Consider the following 25,335-nt stretch of genomic DNA (forward strand, 5'->3'; position numbering starts at 1 on the left):
ATAAATTTTTATCTATTTTTTTAATTTAGATACTGATGTAAAAATTGATAAATTTATAATTTAGACTAAAATTTAACATAAATGCGTTACAAAAAAGGTGATAACGTATATCCCGAGTAGTCCTGCTATTTGAGTTTTAGAATATGGCAAGTTTACTCATGAGAAGAGCCCTGCAAAACCTGACCCAACCCAATATCTCGAATCACCGAGCCGGAAATTGTAATTTTTTTGGGATGGGCTGAATCGACAAGTATATTTTGACAATTTTATATTTAATTCGTGATATAAATAAATCATGGTTTTGATTGTATATTTTGCCATTTCGTTCATTTACATTATTTTTTATATTACACTAAAAAATAAATAGATTTTTGGAGTAATTTAATTTTCGGATAGTAAATATAAAATTAATTCTATGTTTTAGGTTGGAATTTTTTTTCGAATATATTTTTTATTCTTGGATCAAGAAAATTTTTGGATTGGTCAAAAATTTTTATAAATCTCTACATTTAGAACTAGCCGGACTGGAACAAACAAGATAAGCCCATATTTCGCATACCTCTTATTTCTAAAAAAACTACCTAGAAGAATTTTTAAGTTATTTTTCTTTAAATTTTAACGAATACAAATGGCCAATATCCAAAAATGATTGGCAGATAACGGATACCAGTCAGCATCAGTTTTGACATCGACTATTCAAGTTAAAGTAAACTATTTGTGAGCACAGACATATTTTCATATTTAAAAATAAATATTTTTTCTTTATTGGTGACAGCCTATATTTTTTTCAATGCTACCAAATTCATTAAAAAGGAACAAATATTTCTCTGGGCTACCAAAATTTTTAACAGCCTGTTTGGCTAAAAAAAATCTAAAATAAGTTGTCTATAGTTGATGAATTTGTTTTAACCAAAATTGTTCCTTTATTACTCATAAGAATATTTACTTTCTACAAATTATTCTCTCACCTTTCGGTGTAAACATTCTAGGTAAATTCTTAATTATAACACAAATAATTGATTTATTCAATATTATTCAATTTTTAATAATTTCATATATATTGTCTTTCAAAATATTCATATCCTTGCAAACAATGGATGTTGAATTAATAAAGTTATCCTTTTGAAAATTAAAATTATTTTCAGTTGTGCCTTCAATGTTCGCATTTTCTAAAATAAAAAATAATTAGTGTCTTTAAATTCATAATAAAATATTTATTAATAAGGAAGGGCATTTAAAAACTGTTCCTATGGATATAAAATTAAAATATGTAATCATAAAATCTTATTTAAATAAAGGCTAAATTTATTATTTAAAAAAACAGTAAAATATATAGAGAATATTTAAACTTGGTTTAATGGTCAAACAGGTCAAACAATTCTGAAAAATCTTATCATCCAATATACAAGTATTTCGTTTCGCATCTACTAATATCTTTAAATAACACTTTTTAGCGAGTTCCCACATGTAAAATAAAATTTTATTTTCAAGGAAGGGTTGTAATGGCATAACGTTATCTATATTGAGTGACACATAGTTCGCGACTGAATTCAGCAGTTCCAAACATTTCTCAACATCGCCTTTCAAATAATGAGCGGTTCTTGAATAAGTAGTTGTGCCAAAATTTAAAAATTACAAAACATTATTTTTTAAAAACTATTTGAGGTGGCTCTATCAGATATTTTCCCGAATGTTTTTTTATGCTTTCATAGACGTGAGAGTTTAAAAATTTTGATCGCATTCATTTTTGATCAGCTGATTAGAGCCTTAAGATTCGGGTCTAAAAATTTTAAAATACTTTGGGCTGGGCTCGTAATTTTTTTAAAAAAATATGGTTGGACTTGAAGAATATAACTTAGAAAATGATGTTTTTTCTTGTTCTATAAAAATAAATGATAATTAGAATATCTGTGATAACGACAAAGCAATTAATGATTTTTATTTTATTTAACTTTATAAAAAATAAGCGTAGGAGAGACTGGGGTTAGGTACACCCCGGGGCTTGGCAAACCAATTAATCTCATTTTAAAATTTAACTCAATATAGTTTTTATTAGTTTACATTTATAGACAAAAATCCTTTTGAAATAATTAATTATTAAAAATAAAATTTTGATGAAATTTTCAAAAGATTTTTACATGGCAGAATTTTAAATTTTTTAAAAAATTTTCTTATTTTAAATTACTAAATTGATAATAAATGCTTGAAATTTAAAAAAAAATATATAAAGATTATGTCCGACTAGATTCATTGAAAGACAAGAGTCTGTGAAACTCTTTATTGAACTATATGATGTTGTATTTGCAGCACTGAAATTTTATATATCAAGCAAAGAAAAAGATTTGCAGGCCTATTAAGCCAAAAATTTTAATATCAATTCAATGTCTTTATTTTTATTTAATTATACATATGATTTTAGTGATATGCTACAAAAAAATTGACTTGGATTTAGGGGAGGTTATGAATAGAGCAAAGGATATTGTTGAAATATTAACAAATATCAGAGAATGTGGATGAAAAATATCATGAAATATATGGGAAAGAAATAGAGATTGCTAATATGTTTGGGATTGAAATTTTTAAACCTAGAGTAGTTTCCAGACAACCAATCGCTCAAATATTGATGCATCTACGATTGAGGACTTTTATAAAACACACATTTTTATTTCAATTAAAGGAAAGATTTATCATAATTTTATTTTTTAAAGCTTTTATTTTGCCGGTTGAGTCTAAACTCTTGATTACACTTGAAACACGTGAGGATATTAAGATAATCTGAGAGTTTTACGTTGATGATTTAGTAGGCTCATATGATAAGTTACTTTGTGATGTAAAATTTTGGTATAAAAATCTTGACAGAATAGAGTATTCTTTGCGACCAAAAAATGCTCTGCAAGCCCTTTCCATGTGTAATTGCACTTTAGATTCCCTGTCTAATATCAAAACTTTATTAATTATTTTAGCTACCTTATCAAATAGTATCTGCACTAATGAAAGGTTTTTTTTCAACTTTAAAAATGTTAAAAACCTATTTAAGAAATGCTACCGGTGAAAAACGTTTAAATGGATTAGCCCTATTAAATATTTATAAGGAAATTATTTTAGATAAAAATTTGATTCTCGATGAATTAACAAAATCTTAGAGAAGTAACCTCTTTTTATAAATTCAAATAAAAAAATTGCAATATGATTATATTCGATTTAATTTATAATCAAATTTTTCCATAAAATGAATTCTTAGTTATAACATTTATATAATTTTTTTAATAACTTTTAAAATTGCTATTAATACTATTTTTAATCAAAGTACTGTGTATTATTTATATTTTGATAATATTGTCATATTTTTTTAAATACCATTATTTGCATAAGAATTACTTATATTTTATGTAATTGTTAAATTATATATTTTTTTAAATAGAGTTTTTATACAATAAAATTTTTAATATTATAATTTGTATAAATATCTACATTTTGAAATTTATTTTAAATAATAAAAATAAATATATGATTAAATAAAGGAATGTTATTTATGCTAAAGTATTTTTATATAATAAATAAAATCTATAATGAAATACTCTCTAAAACTTTGTTATATGCTAATATTTAAAATAATTTTAACATAGCTTAAGATATAAGCATGAGTTTTCATAAAAAATAAGTGCCCCCCCCCCTCATGAGAAAATCCTGGCTACGCCAATGAACACTGTTCTATAATTTGGGAAAGTTATTATAAAGTAATTAGGCTATTAAGGTATATGAAAATTGTAAATCAACAAGGGTCACTATCTAACTTACAGGTAAATTTATCTACATTATTCAACTTATTTTTAAGATATAATCACATTCATTTTATGCAAATTTTAAACAATAAAATCAAATTTTAGCAATATTTATTTAATAATAGAGACCATGTAAATAATACTTTTAAATGTAATTTGTAAATTATATAATCTTATTTTTTAGATTGAATGATGAAGTGTAGTATTGTATAAATTTTATGTAATTTTTAAACAATAAAATAAAATTTTAGCAATATTTAATAATATAGATTATGTAAATAAAAATCTATATGGTAATAGTAAAGAGACTAATATTTCATTTTTAAATTTTATGTTCTAATATTTTAAAGTTATAAATAAATAATCTAATTATTTGACATTTTTATTTTAGGTATTCCTAGATCAAACTTTATGAGATATTACAAGAGATATCAAAAAAGTAGTACTTACTTGTGTAGGACAAAACAATAAACAGAGGATATTCACGGAAGAAGAGGAAAATATAACTAAATATCTGATTCAAGCTAGTCAAATTTTTTGTGGCCTTTTAATTAAATTGGTATTGTTTTTTTGATAAAAAATTAGCCTACCTCATGACAATAAATATGAAGAAAAAATTTCCTAAATATCAGAAGGACAATTCAATGGCTGGCACTTGGGATTAATGTTAAGGAATCCTACCCTCTCCTAAAGGTCCCCTGAAGCTACTAGTAAGACTAGGGCAACTGAATTTAATGAAGAAAATGTTATATACTTTTTTAATTTATATAAAGGTTAATTAAATGATTTGTTAAGTAAATGTTTTACATTTAATATTTAGGCATATTAAAGAAAATAAATTAGAATGTATGGCAATTTACAACATGGATGAAACTGGATTTACCACGTTCAAACCGCATCCAAGATAATTGTATAAAAGAGTCACAAACAGGTAGGATCCATGACTTCTGCAAAAAGAGGTACCTTAATTACATTAACTCTAACTGCAAATGCAATTGGCCATACAATTCCTCTAATGTTTCTTTTTCCCAGAAAAAAAATATTATGACTATTTTGTTAGAGATGGACCATCTGACTCTATAGGTGTATCAAATGGTTCTGGATGAATGCAAGAGAGGATTTTATTATTTTTTTAAACATTTTTCTAAAATACTCGGTGTACTCCAGTGTTAAGTTTTTTATTCCTTGGCAATCATATATCACATCACTCCTTTTCAGCTGTCAAATTTTGTATAGATACGGTGATAATTTTATTTTGCCACCCCACTGCACCCATAAATTACAGTCTCCTGATCGGTCTGTTTATAAGCCTCTCAAAAATATTACGATCATGCAATTGATTTTTGGATGTGTATGCTTCCAGGAAAGTTATTTACAGTTTATGGATGCTTTAGCAGTATCACCTCTCAATGTAGCAAATTTAAAGCATGTGAATATATCCTATGAATTCAGATATATAAGATTATATTGCCTAAGTTTATGGGGATTCTATATGTGAACTTCCTAAAAGCCCAATATTAGAATCGAGCTCGGTCTCTTTTGGTATTAAAAGATATTTTATATATTAATAGAACCTTAGATATATGTAATGATCCACATCATAAAGGAGAAGAGTTTTACTAATGCAGAATGTGCCAAGGATGGGGTTCAAACTTAGATAAATTTTTTATATGTCCAAAATGTTTATTAAAAGTTTCAATTTTTATATATAATTAGCTTCAATTTATTAGTTATTAGGATATTTTGAACAATAAAAATAAAATTATTCTATACTATCAATAAATAAAAATGAATTTTAATTCATTATTGTCTAAAAAAACCAAAGGTTTAGGAAGTCTCTTGATGTGGTTTGCCTCTCCCAGCTATTGGAAAAAGTTTCCACTTTTACAAAAAATAAAATTATTATATTCTTGAAATTTTTTATAAGCCACCTTTATAGAGTATAGTTTTAGGTATCCAATCGTATATTGCTTTTTATATTATCTAAAAAAAACTTCTATTAAAAGTTATCTAGGAGGGTCTCTTACAGTTAGTGGCGCCGAAATTGCTTAAGGGAAACGTGCTTAACAAAATACCTTTTAGGAGATAAAAAAATGATAAGAGCTAGTGATGTCACTACTGATAGTAAGTATTAGTAATTGTTAAATTAAAACTAATTAAATTCCTATGAGTAGTAGTACTCTTATTACTATAATCTTACAAAGTTAGAATATATTAAATTTTATCATATAAAACTTACCCAATAACAAGATTTAAAATCGATACATTGGGAAATAATTTCGCCCAAAATTCAAAGTTATTGATAGAATCCTTCGTGTCCATAGCAGGTCCCCTTTCGATAACATCGACTAATTTATTGTATAGTTCTTCACTCTGCAAAAATGTAATTAAAAAAATTTGATATTGAGTTGGCTATCTTAAAAACCATTGACATAAAACGGCGGGATATGAAATAATTATACATGATTATAAATATATTTAATTTAGTACTGAAAGGTATTAAATAAAATGATTAATGTAATAATTGATTTGTAATATATATTCCTTCGAAACTTGTAACGAAGCATATCTTTTTTTTGTCTCCAAAGTTTATTTATTAATGAATAAATGGTAAGAAATAAATTATCACTATTTTTTATTTGTTAAACATAATTCATCCCTTTATTGAAGTTCAAATGTAGATAATAATAATTATATTTGTTAATTAATTTTATTGAATTATTTTTTTTAAAGTTGAATTTTATATCGATAATTTCATATTTTTATATGAAGTAGATACTTTTAAAAATTATTGATTTTTATTTTTTTTTTGGGGGGGGGGGGGGGGTATAGTTAACCTAACCATATTTATCTTTTAATAAAAGTAGTTAAGTAATTACCTGTTTCAGCTTGTTCGCAAGCATAAAACAAACGCATGTATTGGCTACGACAAAAGAATCCAGAATAAGAGTCTTTTGTTATCAAATTTTTTTAATTAAAATGAGTTGCGAAATTATATATAAAATATTATAATCTTGTATAAAGAATCAAAAAATTGTAGAATATCATGTACTTCAAAATATTCGTTAGAATCAAATGACCGCTCATTATCGTTGTTATTAGATTCAAAATTCTCCTTTATTTTAAGTACCTCCAAATATACAGGTAAGGCTTCCACAAATTTTTCTCTGAGGAACAAAGGATGCCCTATTCCATAAATTTGATTATGTCTAAGCAAATTTTGGACTGTTCGTTTAAGACGCGGATATTCATTAAAAGGTTCGTTTAAGGTCAAAGGTTGAGATATATTGCCGATGTATTTATGGTACAAATATTGTATCTTTTTAAAGTTGGAATTGTCTTCAGAGGGACCACTCCACATTTGGTTGCATATAAGGGTTAGGTAGGAGGAATAACTAAAATGTATTAAATTTATTAATATATAAAAGATATAATCATAAAAATAAAAATTAACCAAGTGAACACATATACTACTCTTATACAAAGAGTAAAACATAATTTGTATAAAATATCTGCATACACATAGATTTTAAGACATAGTTAACAGCAAATAAACGAACATAACAATGCAAGACCAGGCGAGTAAATCTTGGAACATAAAATCACTAGACATGATTACTGATTCAAATTAGTTTCAAAGTCTTTGACTAAAACAAGATTTTTCATCTCCAGTTTATTGTCGAGTTTCTTGGAATTCTCTTTAAGTGTCTCAAGGCTATTATCACTATTAAGCTTATGTTTTTTACTTTTGCGTTGTGATAAATTTTTAATAATTCTTCCATTTTCGATTATCTTATGATTTTGTATATAAACCAAATAAAATAACACAACATAAGGTAGTTTTTAATAAAAGGTTAACGAGAAAGAATTAACTTCTTTTCTTTTTCTTTTAAAAAAAAAATATAATAGAATATCAATAACTTATATAAGAAAAAGAAGATAAAATTTAATGCTAAAAACTAGATACTCAACTTCGATATGTCGAATAGTAATACTTCATTTCATAAACATTATCACAAAATATGGTCTTGCAATACCTCTGTTAACTGTATCGACAGTTTTTCGAAGAATTCATCTAATATACCATATATTTTGTTCGAACCCTCTAAAAAAGATGTTTGCAATACAAGCGTACAGTCAAAATAATCGTAAAGGATCTAATATTTTGAATTTAATAAAATATTTGAAATGGCAAAAGTGATGAAAAATAATAATAAACAAAATATGCTATACTTAAATAAAAACAGCAAATTCATAAAAAAAAATTCAAATATATTATAAAACGGTAATTTATAAACTTTTTGTATAATAAAAAAATTCGAATATTAAATTATTGATTTTTTTTAGATGTATGGCACAAAAATATAACTTGAGATAGGCTTTGGTAAGTTAAATCAACTCGCTGAGCTAACAAATTCGCCACACTATCGTATTTCTGTATTTATAATATTTAATAATAAATCATATTAAAAGAAGATTTTATTAAATTTATTATATTTCTTATTTTTTAGGGAGGTAAAAGAGAAAAAATTTATCAAATCTAATCATAATTTTTTTAGGGAATATAAAAAGGAGAGGAAAAAATATAAAATATTTTCAAGCAAACAAACCTCCAAAATGCAATAAGTCAGTAAAAGATTAGCAAACACGGAGTTATGCGCTTTATTATCATTTCCTTTCCAAATTCTCCACCATTCAACTTTGTGATTTTCTGCCTCCGAGTATATATCTTTATTTTTGCCATTATATTGCGCTTCTTCTAACTTAATAGGGTTCGCATTTTCTTCAATATTGTCAAGAACATTATCGTTTTGTGAATCTTTTCCGGTTATTCCATCTCCTCCAGTAAGATCTTCCCCTTGTATCATGAGTAAGCCTTGATTGTCCGAATGGCACGAAGGCAAGAGTTTAAGCAATAACGTTTCCAATGTAATATAATTATTGACAAAATAAATTTCGTTTTGATCAGTTAATTCTATGGATTTGCAAAGCATTTCACTTTATATAAAAAAGATACATGTATTTGGATTATAAATTCTAAACATCCATAATGTGCCTACTCTGATTATTTCTTAACTCATATCTTTGCCCGACTTTTAAAGCCTCAAAATTTCTTTAAGTATGGAGCCATCAACGTTAAGCGTCAGCATATAATTATCTTTATAAAAATAAATGTGCAAATCATCTAATTTGCATTTTTTTGTCATATGATCAACAGTTTAGATTTTATTATACTTTGTTAAAATAAGCAATTGACTTCAAAAGAAAAATTTATTCTCAATCCCAATCGCATTAGTTGGGGCGTGAAAAATTAAAAACTAAACAAAATAATCGTGTTTATACTCAAAAATATTTGTTTTTAGTTGAAACTCCTGCTGCACCTAGTATATATATATATATATAAAGATAAAAATGACCTCAATTCTTCTTCCGGAGTAAAATTTTTATCGAATACAATGGATCTAATCATACTTGAAGTGTATAAATTATTGAGGTGATATATTAAATCAAAGGTAATGACGATATGATTGTGCAATGTGGTTGGATCCAAGCCTAATCCATTAATGGGGAATTGTTTGATTATAAGGTAAATTTCGTGAAGTGTGGTGAAAGCGCTAATGACTATTTATTTGTAAGTTATTTATGAAGAAAATAGTTTTAAATATTTGTAAAATATTAGGGATACATGTACCAGATCCAATTTTTTAACCGAAACCGAGTATATATTCAACTTATATTGTTAAACGGCTTACTCAATATTTTAGCTATTATCCAAGCTCAAGATTTTACTCATAGATGTCCAAACTAGTGTTGTTAATTTGCTTGGTCGTACGACCCTTTTATGTGCTCAGGCCGACCCGGGGTTCAGACCCGTGGTCGTGTCGTGTAACGATTTAATAAACAAGTTGATAATTAAATATTTTTTTATTGTAATAATAATAATCACTGATAGAAAGCGGGTCTAAGGTCTTGGGGGGGGGGGGGGTCAGGAATAATTTATCAAAACAAAATATCGATATATGGGTAAAATATAATCTAAATGTCTTTAGATTGAAAGTATTCATTTTTTATCTTGATGGGTATGACTTGGTTTTGGAGGTGGATGGAAGGGGGTGGGAGGGGGTGAAAAATAATATTTTTTGATATGGAAATAAAAATATTTTTTTGTAATAATAATATTCACTCATACAGGGAGGGTATAGGTCTTGGGGGGTCAGGTATATTTTTATTAACACAAAATATCGATATGGGTAGTGTTGTTTAATTAATTGGTTGTGTAAATCCCAAACCCGAGGTTTGGGTCTAATAAAATCACTGCGATCTACATTAGCAATATTTATATAAGAAATAAGCCAGCATTAACTCGAACCCCATAAATAATGTTGTTTCAAATATTTTAATTAAAAATTATTTATTAATAATATCGAACTTAAATAGGAAAATCCTGCAAGCAACTCAGCTTATGACTAAAAAAATTTTAATCGGGGCCACTTACTTAGGGCTTGGAAATAATTAAAATGAATTATTATGTAGGTTTGCTTATAGATTATTTCTATACCATCCTGATCTTAGTTCAGAATTAGATACGAACTTTCTGACCGGATTTATTTAATTTCATCAACTAGAGTATGAATATATTTAATTAAAATATAATTTTTATTTTCGGGTTTTTACTTTTTAATAATAAAATTAAAATCCCCTATTTTCTTATGTGATAAAAAAAGTAAATTATATATTTCTACATGATTTTATAATTTAAAATAAAGTTGTGATTGATATTAACGAGTGGCTTGGCGTCTCTAGTTTCTATAAATATAATAAAATATTTTTATTTTACAAAAAAATTCAACATAAAATTGATTAATTTATAAAAATATTTCCGTCAACATTCTCGATGGAAACAGTTATAATTATAAATTTGATGAAAATTAATTTCCATTTTTTTAGATTTCGGAAGAAAAGGAAGTTTTTCAAAAAAATTTCAAAAACACATTTGTTTTCAATTATAATTTTATTCGTATTCCTAAATATCATCATCATCGTCATCGCTTTTCTTATTATGTATAATATAATTATAATAACCATATTAAAACTGAAACAGAAAATAAAATATAAAAATGAAATCAGATAATTACTAATTATCTATTAAATTAGTTTTTCAAACTTCAAAGATATGTATGATATAGATCGAATTTCCTTTTCTATTTATCATATCGTATGTGAGTTAAAGAGGTTGTGAAATATATTAATCAAAAAACTAGTAATTGCCTCAATTATATATGGATCTTGTTTTGTTATTATTTGGTTTGAAGAACGCTTTGAAAAATAATTATTTAAGTTAAATTACAGGAAGTTTTTAAAAAATAACAATTAATAGTAAATTTTATTTTATTTTTGCAATAAAAATTTTTATATCTGAAGGGGTTTTATTTTTGATAAAATCGTCAACATATTTTTTTAATATTAATAATTAATTAATAAACATTCATTGTTATTTTTTTACGCATTCTGTTTATAAAAGTGCGAGATAATCTCTTAAGAATCTGTTTTTAGTGAATTTGGTGATATTGACTTGACAGTTAACATCGCCGTAAACGTAAACTGATTTCTAATAAATAAGTAAATTTTGGTATTTCTAATAAGAAATCTTCGATTTATTAATGTTAAATATTGTTTAAAATATTTATTCAAATTAATATATTTGTTTATTATTTATTATATATATAGATTAATGTTACTTATTACTATAAAAATATTTTATATACTTTTAGAATTGCAATAGAATTGAATATAAACTATAACTGATCATTATAATATATTTAAATAAATGACATAAAAATTAGATATGATATCGGATCGGTAATCGGTCGATATCAATTGAATATCGGATCAGTAATCGGTCGATATCAATTGAATATCGGATCGGATAGGCCTCCAAAAAGTGATATCGGGTACACACCTACTTAAAACCCAAATTTATTAGTTATACCTTTAAAACCCGTGGCGGATCCTGGAAAGTAGACATCCCTTTAAAAATTATGACATATATAATATTGAATATAACTTTAATATAATAAAGAAAAACTTTTTATTGGCCATTTCATCACAAATTATAAATTTACATTTCTTTTTATTATTTATACATGCATGAATGACGTTGAATTTTTATATTGGTCCACATTTAATTACAATATCAATATGTGTTAAAATAAAATTTTACTTTTTTATTTTTTTTCCGTCATGCATGGGTTACTCTTTTTGAATATTTACTGATATTTTTATTTTACCATAAAAATTTTTGATCAAAAGAAAGTCACCAAAAATGGTAAGAAAATGAGAATAAAAAAAAAGCTTTATTAATTTAGAATGAATAAGATTTAATTTAAGATTAGAAAATGAAATTTTTTTTTTACTTTTCATTTATCCGAGCCCCAGGTGTAATTCATAGGTGAGTCTGAACCCCGGGTCTGTGCTCGGGGTTCGTGCTCAAAGCTGGTTTGGTCGATTATTTAGACCTAAACCCCGGGTCTGGGTTTTACACAACCAACCAATTAACAACACTACTCCAAACCTTTGCCATCTATGAGCAAAATTCAGGCATGCGTAATATTTTTCTGGATTAAATATTAAGTTAGCTGTTTTTAAAATCGGCAGAAATCAAGCCGCGTTTAAATACTATCTCTAACAATAGAACAAATATAATTAATCGACAGTATTCAGTATTTTATTCATTTGATGATTTTTTTTTTGTATTATAACTAAGAAAGTACTTTATTTAATAATTTCATTCAATTTAAACAAATGAATATAAAATTTGATTCATATAAATTCTTCATTTAAATATGCTGGAGTGGACTGAGTTTTAGAGTGTTCTAAATCCACCTTTTTGCAAAATGTTTTATTTTGATATATTATTTTTCTGTACTATAATCTTATATATCCACAAAAAAACATCCTTTATTTGCATTATTAAATTGTATTCTCCTATTTAAAATACAAGATATATATTTTTTTTAAAATGCTCTCCTGAACAATTTAAAAAAAATAGATATAGAACACTAGAATATGAGTTCAAAAAAGAACCGATCATGAAGGCTTTTTTAAAAACCGGCTAGATTCAAACCGGTCCAAGGTAGAATCTGGTATATTCTATAAAATATAATTCATATTTTTAAAGAAATATAAAATTACTTATCCATCACTCAAAAAAAATAATATAAGCTATAACTTTTTATACAAATTTTTGTAAATATTTGGAAATAACATTTCGGGTTTCTTTCTCATGAGCATTTACTTCATTTTAATAGTAGTGCTTCAAAATTCGCGTTTATGTTCTATGTTGAGTTTGTTTATAAAAAATATATAAATATATCATTGTTTTAAGTATTTTTGAAAATTTTTTTAAATGTTTTTTTTTAATTTGGAGAAGAAAAAATTTTTTAATAATAAGGAAAAGAGTAAAACATCGGTTGTAATATTTAAAAGAAATATGCATATGAAATGTACCAAGAGATCTATATTGCCTAAACCTTCCAAAAATAACTTGCTTAATCTTGGTTAAACCTTGCGCCTAGAACTTAATTAGCGGTATTGAAAATAAACATTCTGAAAATGAGTGATTGTGATTTCCAGCGTTAGCATCTTTAGCAATTGCCTTCGCAGGAATAAATAATGAAAGACTTTAATTGTAAGAATAATGTTCCTTTTAATAGTGTGTCAATTTTTAATATTTCAAAGAACCAAAATGCCTTCATGCTATAAGAAAAATGCTTTGTTTTGAATTTGATATTGGATTTTGCAACATCCATTATAAATTGTTTAATTCGACTAGTCAAAAAATATTCATAAACACAATGGTCAATTCTAACGAGTAATGATATCTCTCGCTTATCAAAAAAGATATTATCAATATTTTAAAGCCTCTTGGTGGTGTAATAGACATCTCAACTTGATGGTGTTTCTGGCTTAGGTGAGAATTCTTTTTTTACTTTCTGTGGGGCACAAACATGATATAAAAAAAATTTAAAAATTTAAAATCTTTATTAGTATTTTCTTAAGAATCATATACATATATAATTTGTGACTCTAATATAAAAATTTATCGTTTTATTTAAAATCCTTTAACCAAGATGGCGCCCACACAAAAACATTGTGCCTTTATTCCATCTAAATAAGCAAGATAAAAGACACTATGTTTTTGAAAAATAGTAACTATGACATTGATAAATGGATACTATGCGATTAAAAAAGCTATAAATTAGTTGAACTTTCGTTAAAACCAGTTGAGGTAAAATTTTAAATTGGTTTCTGGTTCCAGTTCCTATAAAATTTTAAGAGAAGAGCTGGTCCCTATATTTTTCCTGGACTCGAGGTCCAAACTCAAAAAAACAAACCTGTTTAAAAATAACCACATTTGACAGCACTTATTAAAATGTAAAATAAATAAAATATAATTTTGCATTATAAGAAATTCTGAAATAAAGATATAATTTTTTAAATTTCCCACAATAATTTATGTTCTATTAATAATATTTATCAAATTTAATACCGTTTGAGTTGATTTGATATTCAATGAGGGCCAGCATGTTTGTAGCCTCGACCAGACGAGAATTCTTTAAATCATTAAAAATCGTTGACTTTGTTAAATGAAGGTCAGGAACGTTTGCTATTTTTCGCATCGATTTGTATAATTCTGAATTTATTTTGAAACTAATTTTATTAACATAATCAAAGAATGATCTTACTAAGTCATCCGAATTATATGTTCCTCACTGACAGAGTTTGGACCCTGAACTAAAAAGGGTTCTGGTTTGAGTTCTATTTATTTTTAAAAAATGTTGTTCCCTAAAATCGTGAAAAGTGGGTCCTGATTTCGGTCCTTAAATTTAACGCAATTCCGAGGGTTGGCCAGGTTCTGTTTCCATACTTTGTCGCCAGAATTAGGTATTATTCATAATATTCAGATTACTCATAAATATATTTGTAAAACATTCACAAATACTCAAGTAATTCCTACATATTTATATTATTTAAACATTTAAATAAGATTTATTTTTCTTTCCAACATTGAATAGAAAATAATAAATAAAAAACAAAATGAAATGAAATGCAATGTAATCAGAACATGAGAAAAGTAAGAGAATAATATATGAAAAATGGCTCATTTTTAAGTCATTTATTGACGAGCGATTTTTAAATTTAAAAAATCTCAACTCTCATTCCCAAGAAATGTATTTCGACATTTTATCGAGAACTTTCAAATGACACTTAATTTACATCAGAGACCTGAAGGCCCTGATCGGGTACATGGGCCACATATTTTAATTTTTTTTAAGGGTCCGAAATCTTTTTTTAAATACCTGGATAGGGCTAAATCTGAAAATTTTTTTTAAAAAAATCCAGGCCGGACCAGGTCAATAATACAAAACCCGGACAAAGCCGATAAAAATTCTTGAATAAAAAATCCGGGCCGGGGTGTGCCAATGGTACCTCTGCAGGCCTCTGAACTTTAGGGAAAAAAACCCTATGAAAAAAACCCTGGAAATAAAACGCCTCCTCAAAAATTTCAAACAAAAATAGTATTTTTTTTAAATCAAATTTGACTCTTATAAATAACCCTTTTTGAAATTCTCACATATAACATAGGATTTATTCAACGAGATCTTAGTCGAAGAGTGGTGGGGAATTATTAGGAATGCTTTATCATAATAATATATGGGGGGGGGGGGGGGGTAGTGTAAGAAGGGGGAGGGGGTAGAGCACAGGCCTGATTCTATTATCCCTTCCAAAAAAAATTTTTTGTAACTGTCCCCAAAATTTTTCAAATGTTTTTAAACCACTATCTGTTTAAGAAGTATTTATTCATTTTTACTGAAATACCTAATAGCGCCAACGCACCTCATATTGTAATGAGGAAAGAGAAAATATAAATGTAGTTAATTTGGTGGAAGAATGAAAATGATAAAGATGCCAAGATTGACAAAAAGGGAAATGAGCCTGAGCTTGCAAAAATAAAATGGATAGGTAAGATTTTAAAATTATTCTTATTGCAAATATTACAACTGATTTAAAACAGGTAGACAAGATCTAGACAACGCAATTTTTGTCAAAATTCTTATAGGTCCGCCTAAAATAATTGTTGTAATTGAATTTACAAAATACCCTAACAACTACCTAACTTATACATGGATAAATTTTTTAATTATTTTATACTTTTTTCTCAAGATTGATTCTAATAAAAGTGATTTTATCGCCAAAGCCCCAACCCTGGGGCTTGTAGATTCAATTATTTAAGTCTTCCATATGACAATTAATATTATTATTCCATTATTTTAATGGATAATGTTTTATTGATATAAATATACCATTTAGATAAAAATAATTCATATAAAAATGAGAAAATGTGACATTATTTGAATTGTAAAAAATGTGTAAAATTTTTAATATAGATTTGATTTAAGTATATAATAGTGGCCAATAAATACTTATTTTATATTATTATATATATTCTATTTGTAAGCATAATTTGATTTATTTGACTAGCCCTGATTCTACTAGTCCCTAGTTACTAATATAATTAATACCTTTTAAAAATATATTTAAGCATGATATATGATTATTAAACTTTCGGAAATGCGAAAAGAAGGTTTTACATTTCATATAATGTCAAATTTATTATTTTTATACTCTCCAAATTTTAATGCCACCTAATATTGAGGTGTAAAACATTTTGATTTTTATCTAACATTTTATCATAAAAAAATCTAAATAGTTGAGGGGTGTAAAATATTCTTCCCATCAAATATATATAATACAATGCAATGCTACTACATAATTAAATTTGAAATTCCAAACATGTCTGGTTTTTAAATAAAATCCGCTGAACGCACAAACCACTTGTGCCGATAAGCTCTGGTCTACCCTATCACAAATAAGCCAACATCTAGGGTGTTAAAAAGCCCGATTTGCGATTTTTTAAAAAATGATTAGATCAAAATTATAAACTAAATAATATTATGTAAGTCTGGAGATTTTTCTCATAGATGGAAAAAAACTTTTACTACTAATAATGGAAGAAGATTTTCTTTAAAGTTTTATAAAACGTATAGATTGAATAATTAATTGAATCTTATGAAGTTTTTTGCCTTCCTTGTAATATCTATAAAAAGAATAGTGAATCAAATCTATACCAAAACGTGTTTTACCAACTGGAAGAATGTTCTTGTATACAAAGGCCTTGATAAACATTATAATTGCAGAATAATAGAAGAGGATCATAAAACTAAAAGATTTTTCCAATTTTTTGTATAAGCTAATTAGCAAATTTAAAACAAGATAGCTATTTTAATTTTTTAGACATAAAAAAATTAAAACCTTTATTGGCAACCAATATTACTGAAGAGGGATTAGTAATTAAAATTGAGATTGTTAAAATTATTTGTTAAAAGTTTAGAAAATTATAAAGATTGTGTTACATAAGATTTTGTCAAATTTCTATACCCATATAAAAATGTATTTCCAAATGTTTCAAATATTTTGTAACAGTTTAGATATCCACATCGAATTCTAAGTCAACTTTTCACCGTTAAGGAGAATTATTTAAATCAGATAAACGTTCGAGTAGTGATATAAAAAAGGGTAACTTGGTTTTTAGGGCATGGAAAAAACATAACCGATTAATTTTGGAAATATTTTCAAGGTATTTAAAAATACAACTCAACCAAAATTATATTGTTAATACTTTATTTTTGTTAGTTTTACACTCTCAATCATTGTATCGTAAAAAAATTAGCTTATTAACAAATTATATTTATATAATATTTTTTTTTCTAAAATACTAATTTGTCTATACCTTATAAAGATAAGGGTGTCCATTATAATGCAAATAAAAATATGGCTATAAAGGTCTTAAGTAAATTATATAAACATGGATCCGGGATTCAGATTTTTCATATAAATTTTTAAAAAATAAACAAATAGTGGATTAAAAAAATTGTCCGAGTAGGCATAAATAATATATTTTGGCCAAAATAAGGCGAAAAATTATTTTATAGAAATTAATATCTGATTGATAACCAGCTATTAATTGATTATTTATTTATTTTTTATGAAGGAATGAAAGATAAGGTGTGTAAATTTTTTTTGTTTTAAAACCTGGGTTTTTATTGAGAGCTAAATTGATTATCAACCCCGAATATTTTTTGCACATCTCAAACTCCGTCAAATTGTAATGGCAAAGTGCCATGTTGTACAAAATGGCTAAATCATATTTTTAATATATTAAATATTATGTTGAAAATTAAATCCTCGATATTTCGATGTTTACATGTTTTATAAAAAAAAATAATCTTAAAAATACTTCTAAATTAGTTATTGATTTTTTAAAGAAAAAAAACTAATCTCATAATGGCAGAATGTTCAAATTCAAGTTCAACAGGTAAAATATTTTATCAGGACTAAATACAAAGTATTGAGGTCCCTGGTTATAAATATATTTTAAAAAAGTAAATGTTTTAGTTACATGGTACATCTAATCCAGTATAATTGAAAAATGGGTTTGAATGAGTTGACGAATGACTGGATGTCAATGAATATTTACCAGGTTTAGAAGGGGAAGAACGTTGTTTTTTCAAATTCTTCAAAATTTTCTTGAAACACTCCAACGCCTTGCGGTATTTAGATTTCTATAATTTTCGTAAGAAAGCACAAGTATAAATAAAATTAATGAAAATGTGAGAGGACGGGCAGGTTAAAGCAATTTTGTAAAATAAATAGCTAAATGTGTAAATAATTTTTTCAAACCCCATTGATGGGGGGGGGGGTTAAGTTAAATCTACTTAATGCAGGTATCTGCCCTAACTCCATATGACAGATAATTTAATTTTGGATCTGATCCTTTATTTACAGGGCTCAAATTTAGAGCACAAGATCCGTGCCCGGCCCAACTAATTTATTTGAGTGAGGCGAGAACATATCAGTTAAAATCCGACAAATCTGAGTTAGTCGTGCAGAACTCTACTGGAACAAATAATTCAATTAATAAATCATTTAAATGATGCATAAAAAATAATTTAAGCTTCCTTATACGTGAACTGCAGTTCATTTATGGTTACCTCTTAGAGGTTACCATTCTACAGTTTAATTTTATTTTTTTTCTATAAATGAATGATTATGAAATTTCTAGGAATGTACCGATATTTTTACCGGATCGGATCGAGCCGATATTTTACACATTTTAAAATATCAGTTATCAGCCAATATTATAAAATTTTCCGATCCGATAAAAAATGGCGTAAAAATAAAATATTATAAAATTTTTAAAAAAGGTTATATATAAAATCATTTATTTTTATAAATAAAATCGAAATCCATTTTTATGTTTATTTTTTTAATAATATTAATTAATTAATTAACATTCTGCCATATTGTTATTTTTTGCGCATTCTGTTTATAAAAGTGTGCGATAATCTTTTCCGAATCTGTTTTTAGTGAAGCTGGTGATACTGACAGTCTGAGTTGCTATCGTCGCAGGCTGACCTCTGATAAATTGGAAATTTTGGTATTTCTAAAAAGAAATCTTCGATATATTAATGTTAAATATTATTTTAAATATTTATTACAAATTTCATAATATATTTACTTATTATGTATATAGATTGATGTTATTACTTATTATATAAAAGTAATTTAACAATAAAAATATTTTATATCCTTTTAGAATTGCAATTGAATTGAATATAAACTATAACTCATCATTATAATATATTTAAATGACATAAGTTATGGTATAGTTAGATGTTATACTAATAAAAATTATATTAAAAATTAAAACTACTGGCATCTTTACAGAATACAAAATTAGATATGATATCGGATCGGTAATCGGCCGATATCAATTTAATATCGGGAATATCGGATTTCAAAAAGTGGTATCGGTACACCTCTAGAAATTTCAGTTTTGAAATATTATGGTTCCTAAATAAAAAAAAAGTATACTTGATAAAAGACACAACCCATAATGGCGTATTTTAGTTCGGGAATCATGACATTAAATTCATCCTTAGACTCGCCTTGAGAAGGATAATTGATTGATACTAAGCGTTTCAGATAATTTTCGCAACCTTCCAAGTCATTTAGGTAGAACTTTAGACAGGTTATTAACTCATAGAGCTATCATTTGATTTTCATATCATATTTCGTAATAAATAGATAAACATCATTGAATTATCAAAGTTATTGCTTAAATTTAAATTTATCACATACCATTAAAATAGGGAATAAAATAAATTAATTGCGTGTTCTTCTTTATATGCATTTTTATAAAATTCATCAAGAGGGACTTGAGCCAATTTCAAAATACTAAATAAACTATCCAATTGTTTTTTAAGTTATACCTTTTGATCCTGATTCCATACCCTGATCTTAACACACGTCAATTAATTTTTACTCTATAATTAAAAAAATTTATAAATCACTTATCAAAATCCCCATTGGAAATTTATTCAACTATTACAAAATTCATATTGTAATTAAGGTTGAATGGTTGGAAGCATTACCAAATCGTATGATCAGCAATAGGTCACTGAACTGGATGTGACATCATAATTACATATACATAACATGCTCTTCTTAATTGACATATATTTGGTCAAGGGACTGATATACAAAATATGCAGCAACTAATTCAATAATTAGTCTGTCTTATGAGGGTATAAATATCAAATATCATGAGGCCTGTTAATTTATTATCAGTTAATGGCCTGAGGCCAGGAGTAAATTTTACTATTTTGGTTTTTAGGTAAATCCTAAATTTGAAACCTCATACATATTTTTTTTTCCAAAAAATGTTAAATCAAATTTAGTTGATATTGACAAATGTCAAAATAAAAATAATGAATACTCGAAATTAACTCATTATGTTTTTTAAACCAATCATTATCTCTTTCCTTGAACACGTTGTTTATGTAGCTTACATAAAATGATTGATAGGAATAAAATTTTCATACATTCCTCTATATTTTAATTCTATCTCTATCAAATATGGAGGATTAATTTTCTAAAAAATTTAAACTGATGGGGCATAGAACAGCTAACTGCCATCCTAATTATATTCATCATATCCCATGATTTTGGCCTATCTGAAAATTTCAAAAACAAATAATTTGAAATTGGAGGTAGAGTTAAGTAATCTTGGCCAGTGTTGGTAGCGGTAGCTTTAGTGAGCTACTTTTTTTAGAAAATAGCGATAGCGGTAGCTCGCTACTAATTTACTACTTCGCTACTTTCAATTTTACATAATATACATCTAAAATTATAATCCTTTTATTTAATTTAATTTTGAAATCGAAATTCATTATAAATCTAGTTATTAAAAATGTGTGAGATTGTTGAAGATAGCAAAATTTCTTGAAAAATGAGAAAAATATAAATTATCCTTTCCGAAAATTCAAAAAATACTTTTATCTTGAAGAAAAAATTACTACTGGATATCGGTTTCGATGCAAGATGTGTTGCAAAATTTTATCCTCAAATCATACAGGCTTTAATTTGAAAAAACATTTAAAGGTAATATATTAAACAAATTTAATATCAATGTGTAGGCTAATCCTTAATTTTTTAAATAAATTTAAATCAAAGACCAATCATTTTTTTTATATATTCAAAAATTATATCTAAATTATTTAAAACATTTTAAAATAGTTATTTTAATCATTTTTATGTACTTATCTCCTACATAATTTTTATTCTAAGTATTACTGTTATAATTTTAGACTGTTCACACCTCAAATTATAAAGAGATTGAAAAATATCTCAAAAGTTTTGGGGTAATGGAAGAAGATACATCCACTTCCAAATCAAATTTAATTCAAAGAAAATTAAGCAATTTGGATTCATCTACACCAGGTGTATCTCAAAAATTGGCTGACAAAGTCATAATGAACTTTATAATAGATACTGTTCAACCATATCCTTGGTGGATAATGGTTCTTTTATAAAGAGGATAAACACTTTTTCTCCACATACCAAGATATTTTGCCAGCAGACATTGATGGCAAGAATTTTGGATAGCTTTAAAGAAATGAAAGAATCTTTAATATTAAATCTATCAGTTGTCTCCTACATCTGTACAACAGCAGATTGCTGGATGCACAATAGAAGGTAAAAATGTTTATTTTCTGATTTATAATATGATATTCATATTTTTAGAGCTTATTTAGGAGTGGCCACACATTGGATTGATCCAAAATCTAAAACGAAAATCTGCAGCATTAGCTCTAAAAAGAATAATTGGCTGTCAGACTTATGACACTCTAGCAAATACAGGATTTAAATTTATTATAATTTTTTTATAATATGATATAAATATAGAGGCCAGGTTACCTTAGTCTATATATAGTCTTTGGGGAAGATAATAACAATACTTGTAATATTCATGACAATAATATTGAAGATGGGTAACAATTAAAGGAAGATTATGATGAAATAATGGAGTTTGAGATAATTGATGTTCATGACATCCTTGGTTTTAAATTATTTTATATTTAATTTTTCAGCAATATAAAATAAAATTTATAATATTATAGGATCCTCAATAAACTCTTCTATGTTACCTAGCCACCATCGTTGTTCCTGCCACAACCTAAATTTAGTTGCGACAGTGGATGCTTAAATGAAGATTTTAAGAGTATCAAGATCTGCATTTTCTAAATGCCAAGCTCTTTGGAATAAACAAAATAAGTCATCTAAGATGTCTGATATTTTCAAAAAAAAATTAGTACATTTATTGACACCAAACACTACAAGATGGAATAGTGTTTACAATGCTATAAAACTTTTAGCATTGTTTCTAGATGAGAAAAAAATGGAAATGAATTATATATTGGATCAAATAGGAATACAGTATTTTAATGTGGAGGAGCATACTTTTATTAAAGAATATACTGAAGTATTTTTAATTAATAAATAATTTTATATTATATTTAACCATTTTAATTTTTTAGGTTATGCAATATGTTGCTGCCTCACTTAAAATCTTGGAAGGGCAAGATAATATGAGGATGGGATATTATGTTTCCACACTGAGTATATTAACTACCAAGCTCAAAAGAATCAATAATCTAAAATTTTGCCAACCACTGGTAGAGTCTATGCTAAAAGGCATTGAGAAAAGGTCAAAACTTTATCTTTATTTTATATTATACAATTATATAAAATGAATGATTTATTGCTTGATAAGCCATAATTTAAATTGGCTTAATTTACAACACAATCTATAATATTAATATATAGTATTAATATAAAATTCAAAATTAATATATTATTATTACCTTGTGTATAATAATTATATTTTTAAAATCTTTATTTACCATAATTCAATGCTATTTTAATAATTTTTTATAAATGAATTTAAATCTCAGATAAATTTAAATTTTGAAAATTAAAAAGGTATTCTTCTTTTTTTATAATAAATACAATCGCTTTATATAAATTAGATTTCCAGATCTGTATGATGATGATAATGTAATAGCTGCTATCGTTCATCTAGTTTCAAGTTAAACTGGCCATACATTAATTTGACTGAATCTAAATGGCAACTTGATAGGCTGATGGTAACGTTAAAAAATGCCATGCCTAACCACGATACTAATACTATAGCAAGATTGAAACCGCGGCCTTCCATATACGATTTTTTTGAAATAAATAATAATATTATTGAACCTCTATATGCTTTTTTTTAAATCTAAAAATACTCATTTAAATATTTTTGATGATTTTTTTCATATAAAGTGTGTTTATTAAATTTCATACTGCGTTGCCCTCAAGTGCTAGTGCTGAATGATTATTTAGTATGGCAAAGCTTATACTTTCTGATCGTCGCTCTAGACTTGGGGATTTTATTTGTGGAAATGAAGTCATGTAAAAAATATATTTTAAAAAAATCAAAATAGCGTAAAAAGTATACTTTTGTATAAAAGTAGCTAATAGTGCCCTACTCATTTGAAAACGGTTTAACAACACTGATTTTGGCGATAGCTTTTTTTAAAACTCTACAGATAACATTTGGTTTAATGTATTTAATTATTTTTATTGTTACTATTATATCATTTATTTATCTTCACAGTCATGACTATCATTTTCATCATTAATACACTCAAGAAAAACATAGTTTGAGATTTATCTAATTGTAAAAGCAGATAGGGAAGATCTCTAAATAAGCTGGTCCAGCCTGAAACTTAAATTTTTTGAAAGGTTTTTAGAACCAGCTTGCCTGGTTAGTAGAATATTTCTGCATAGTTGCTTAATACCATAAATTTGCTTAATTGTAAGCTTTAAAAAAATTTGCAAACTTCTGGTCTGCAAAAATATTCTTCCCAATTTGCCCTACTTAGCCTAAAAACTCTTTGCCTGGCAAGCTAATATGTCATGTTGACCTGTGGAACAAATAAAAAATAAATGGAAAAACTTCAAATTTATTTTATTCTTAAATATTAAATACAACGTTTACTCACAATTTTCCCACTTTTGTTATGTTACATTAAAAAATGTATTTTGCTAATGACCCTAGAAAATTAAGAGCAAAAACATTAAAGGAATTTATAATATAATAATAAAATTTATTATCCTTTTTATAAAGGAATGATTTCAGCAATCATTTGATAAAACCTCTAGGAAGAAAATTTTTTTTGATCAAGCAACACCATAATTTAAAAAAACACCAAAAAAATCAATATTCCACATTTCCACCCAACTCAATAATTTAAAAAAATTTTACCATAATATTTGTTTTTTAATATGATATAAGAAATGATAAAAAAAATTGTAGAAAAGCATGATTTAATTTAAAATTATAAAAGTATTTTTAAACCCTTTTTTTTATTCTAAGCCAACTCAGACCAAAAAAAATCAAAATTTCCCAATCTGATTCAACCCATTTGAGATTTGCAGACCTCTACAAGAGAAACTTATTAATGATTTAGAAAATTAACTCTTTTATACATTATTAAAATTAGATATCACAATCAGACCTACCAAATAAAGATGGTGCATGAATCTTATTTTTGGATAATAGGTATAAATTAACAATAAATGCACTATTCTGACTTTATAAAATATTTAAAATAATCTACAAAAAATAATGATTACTTTCACATAATATAGGTTGTTTGAATCTAATTTAGAAGAAAGTCCCATATACAAAACTCGTTCTGCTTTATTTAATTCCCCTATTTTATAATAGGATAAAGACTCAAAATATAAATTTTTGCAATAATCATTGAGGTTATATTTTAATGATGTTTTTCTTAATCTTCCATATAATATTCCGGAATCAATATAGTCTTGATTACAAAAAAAACAATAAGCCAGAATTTTTGTTATATCCATCTTCTAATTAAACAATCAAATTATAGTTAGATTATATCTTACTTTTTTTTTGTCATTATAATAAACACTACTCTTAACATAATCAATTGCCTCTTGATATTTGTTTGAATGTATCTATTATATATATAGTTTACTTTCTGTAATAAAATATTTACAAGTTGAAATATCT

General features: G+C 26.0%; 1 protein-coding gene across 1 annotated transcript; it reads right to left on the reverse strand.

Annotated features, from left to right (window-relative positions):
- Positions 1-995: 995 nt before the first annotated feature.
- Positions 996-25,335, reverse strand: LOC135923804 (intraflagellar transport protein 70A-like). The gene is made up of 17 exons (XM_065458752.1): positions 25,301-25,335; positions 25,209-25,258; positions 24,927-25,169; positions 19,779-19,952; positions 18,304-18,466; positions 17,937-18,041; positions 14,332-14,475; positions 9,200-9,404; positions 8,393-8,780; positions 8,152-8,217; positions 7,820-7,939; positions 7,402-7,574; positions 6,835-7,177; positions 6,662-6,733; positions 6,022-6,155; positions 1,350-1,600; positions 996-1,169 (listed from the first exon to the last, which is right to left on the reverse strand). Exons 3-17 carry the CDS (start codon positions 25,164-25,166, stop codon positions 1,036-1,038), a joined length of 2,712 nt encoding a protein of 903 aa, XP_065314824.1. The 5' UTR covers positions 25,167-25,169; positions 25,209-25,258; positions 25,301-25,335; the 3' UTR covers positions 996-1,035.

This window comes from Gordionus sp. m RMFG-2023, chromosome 2 (assembly GCF_954871325.1).
Source record: "Gordionus sp. m RMFG-2023 chromosome 2, tfGorSpeb1-WG-v2, whole genome shotgun sequence".
In the NCBI taxonomy this organism is placed as follows: domain Eukaryota; kingdom Metazoa; phylum Nematomorpha; class Gordioida; order Chordodea; family Parachordodidae; genus Gordionus; species Gordionus sp. m RMFG-2023.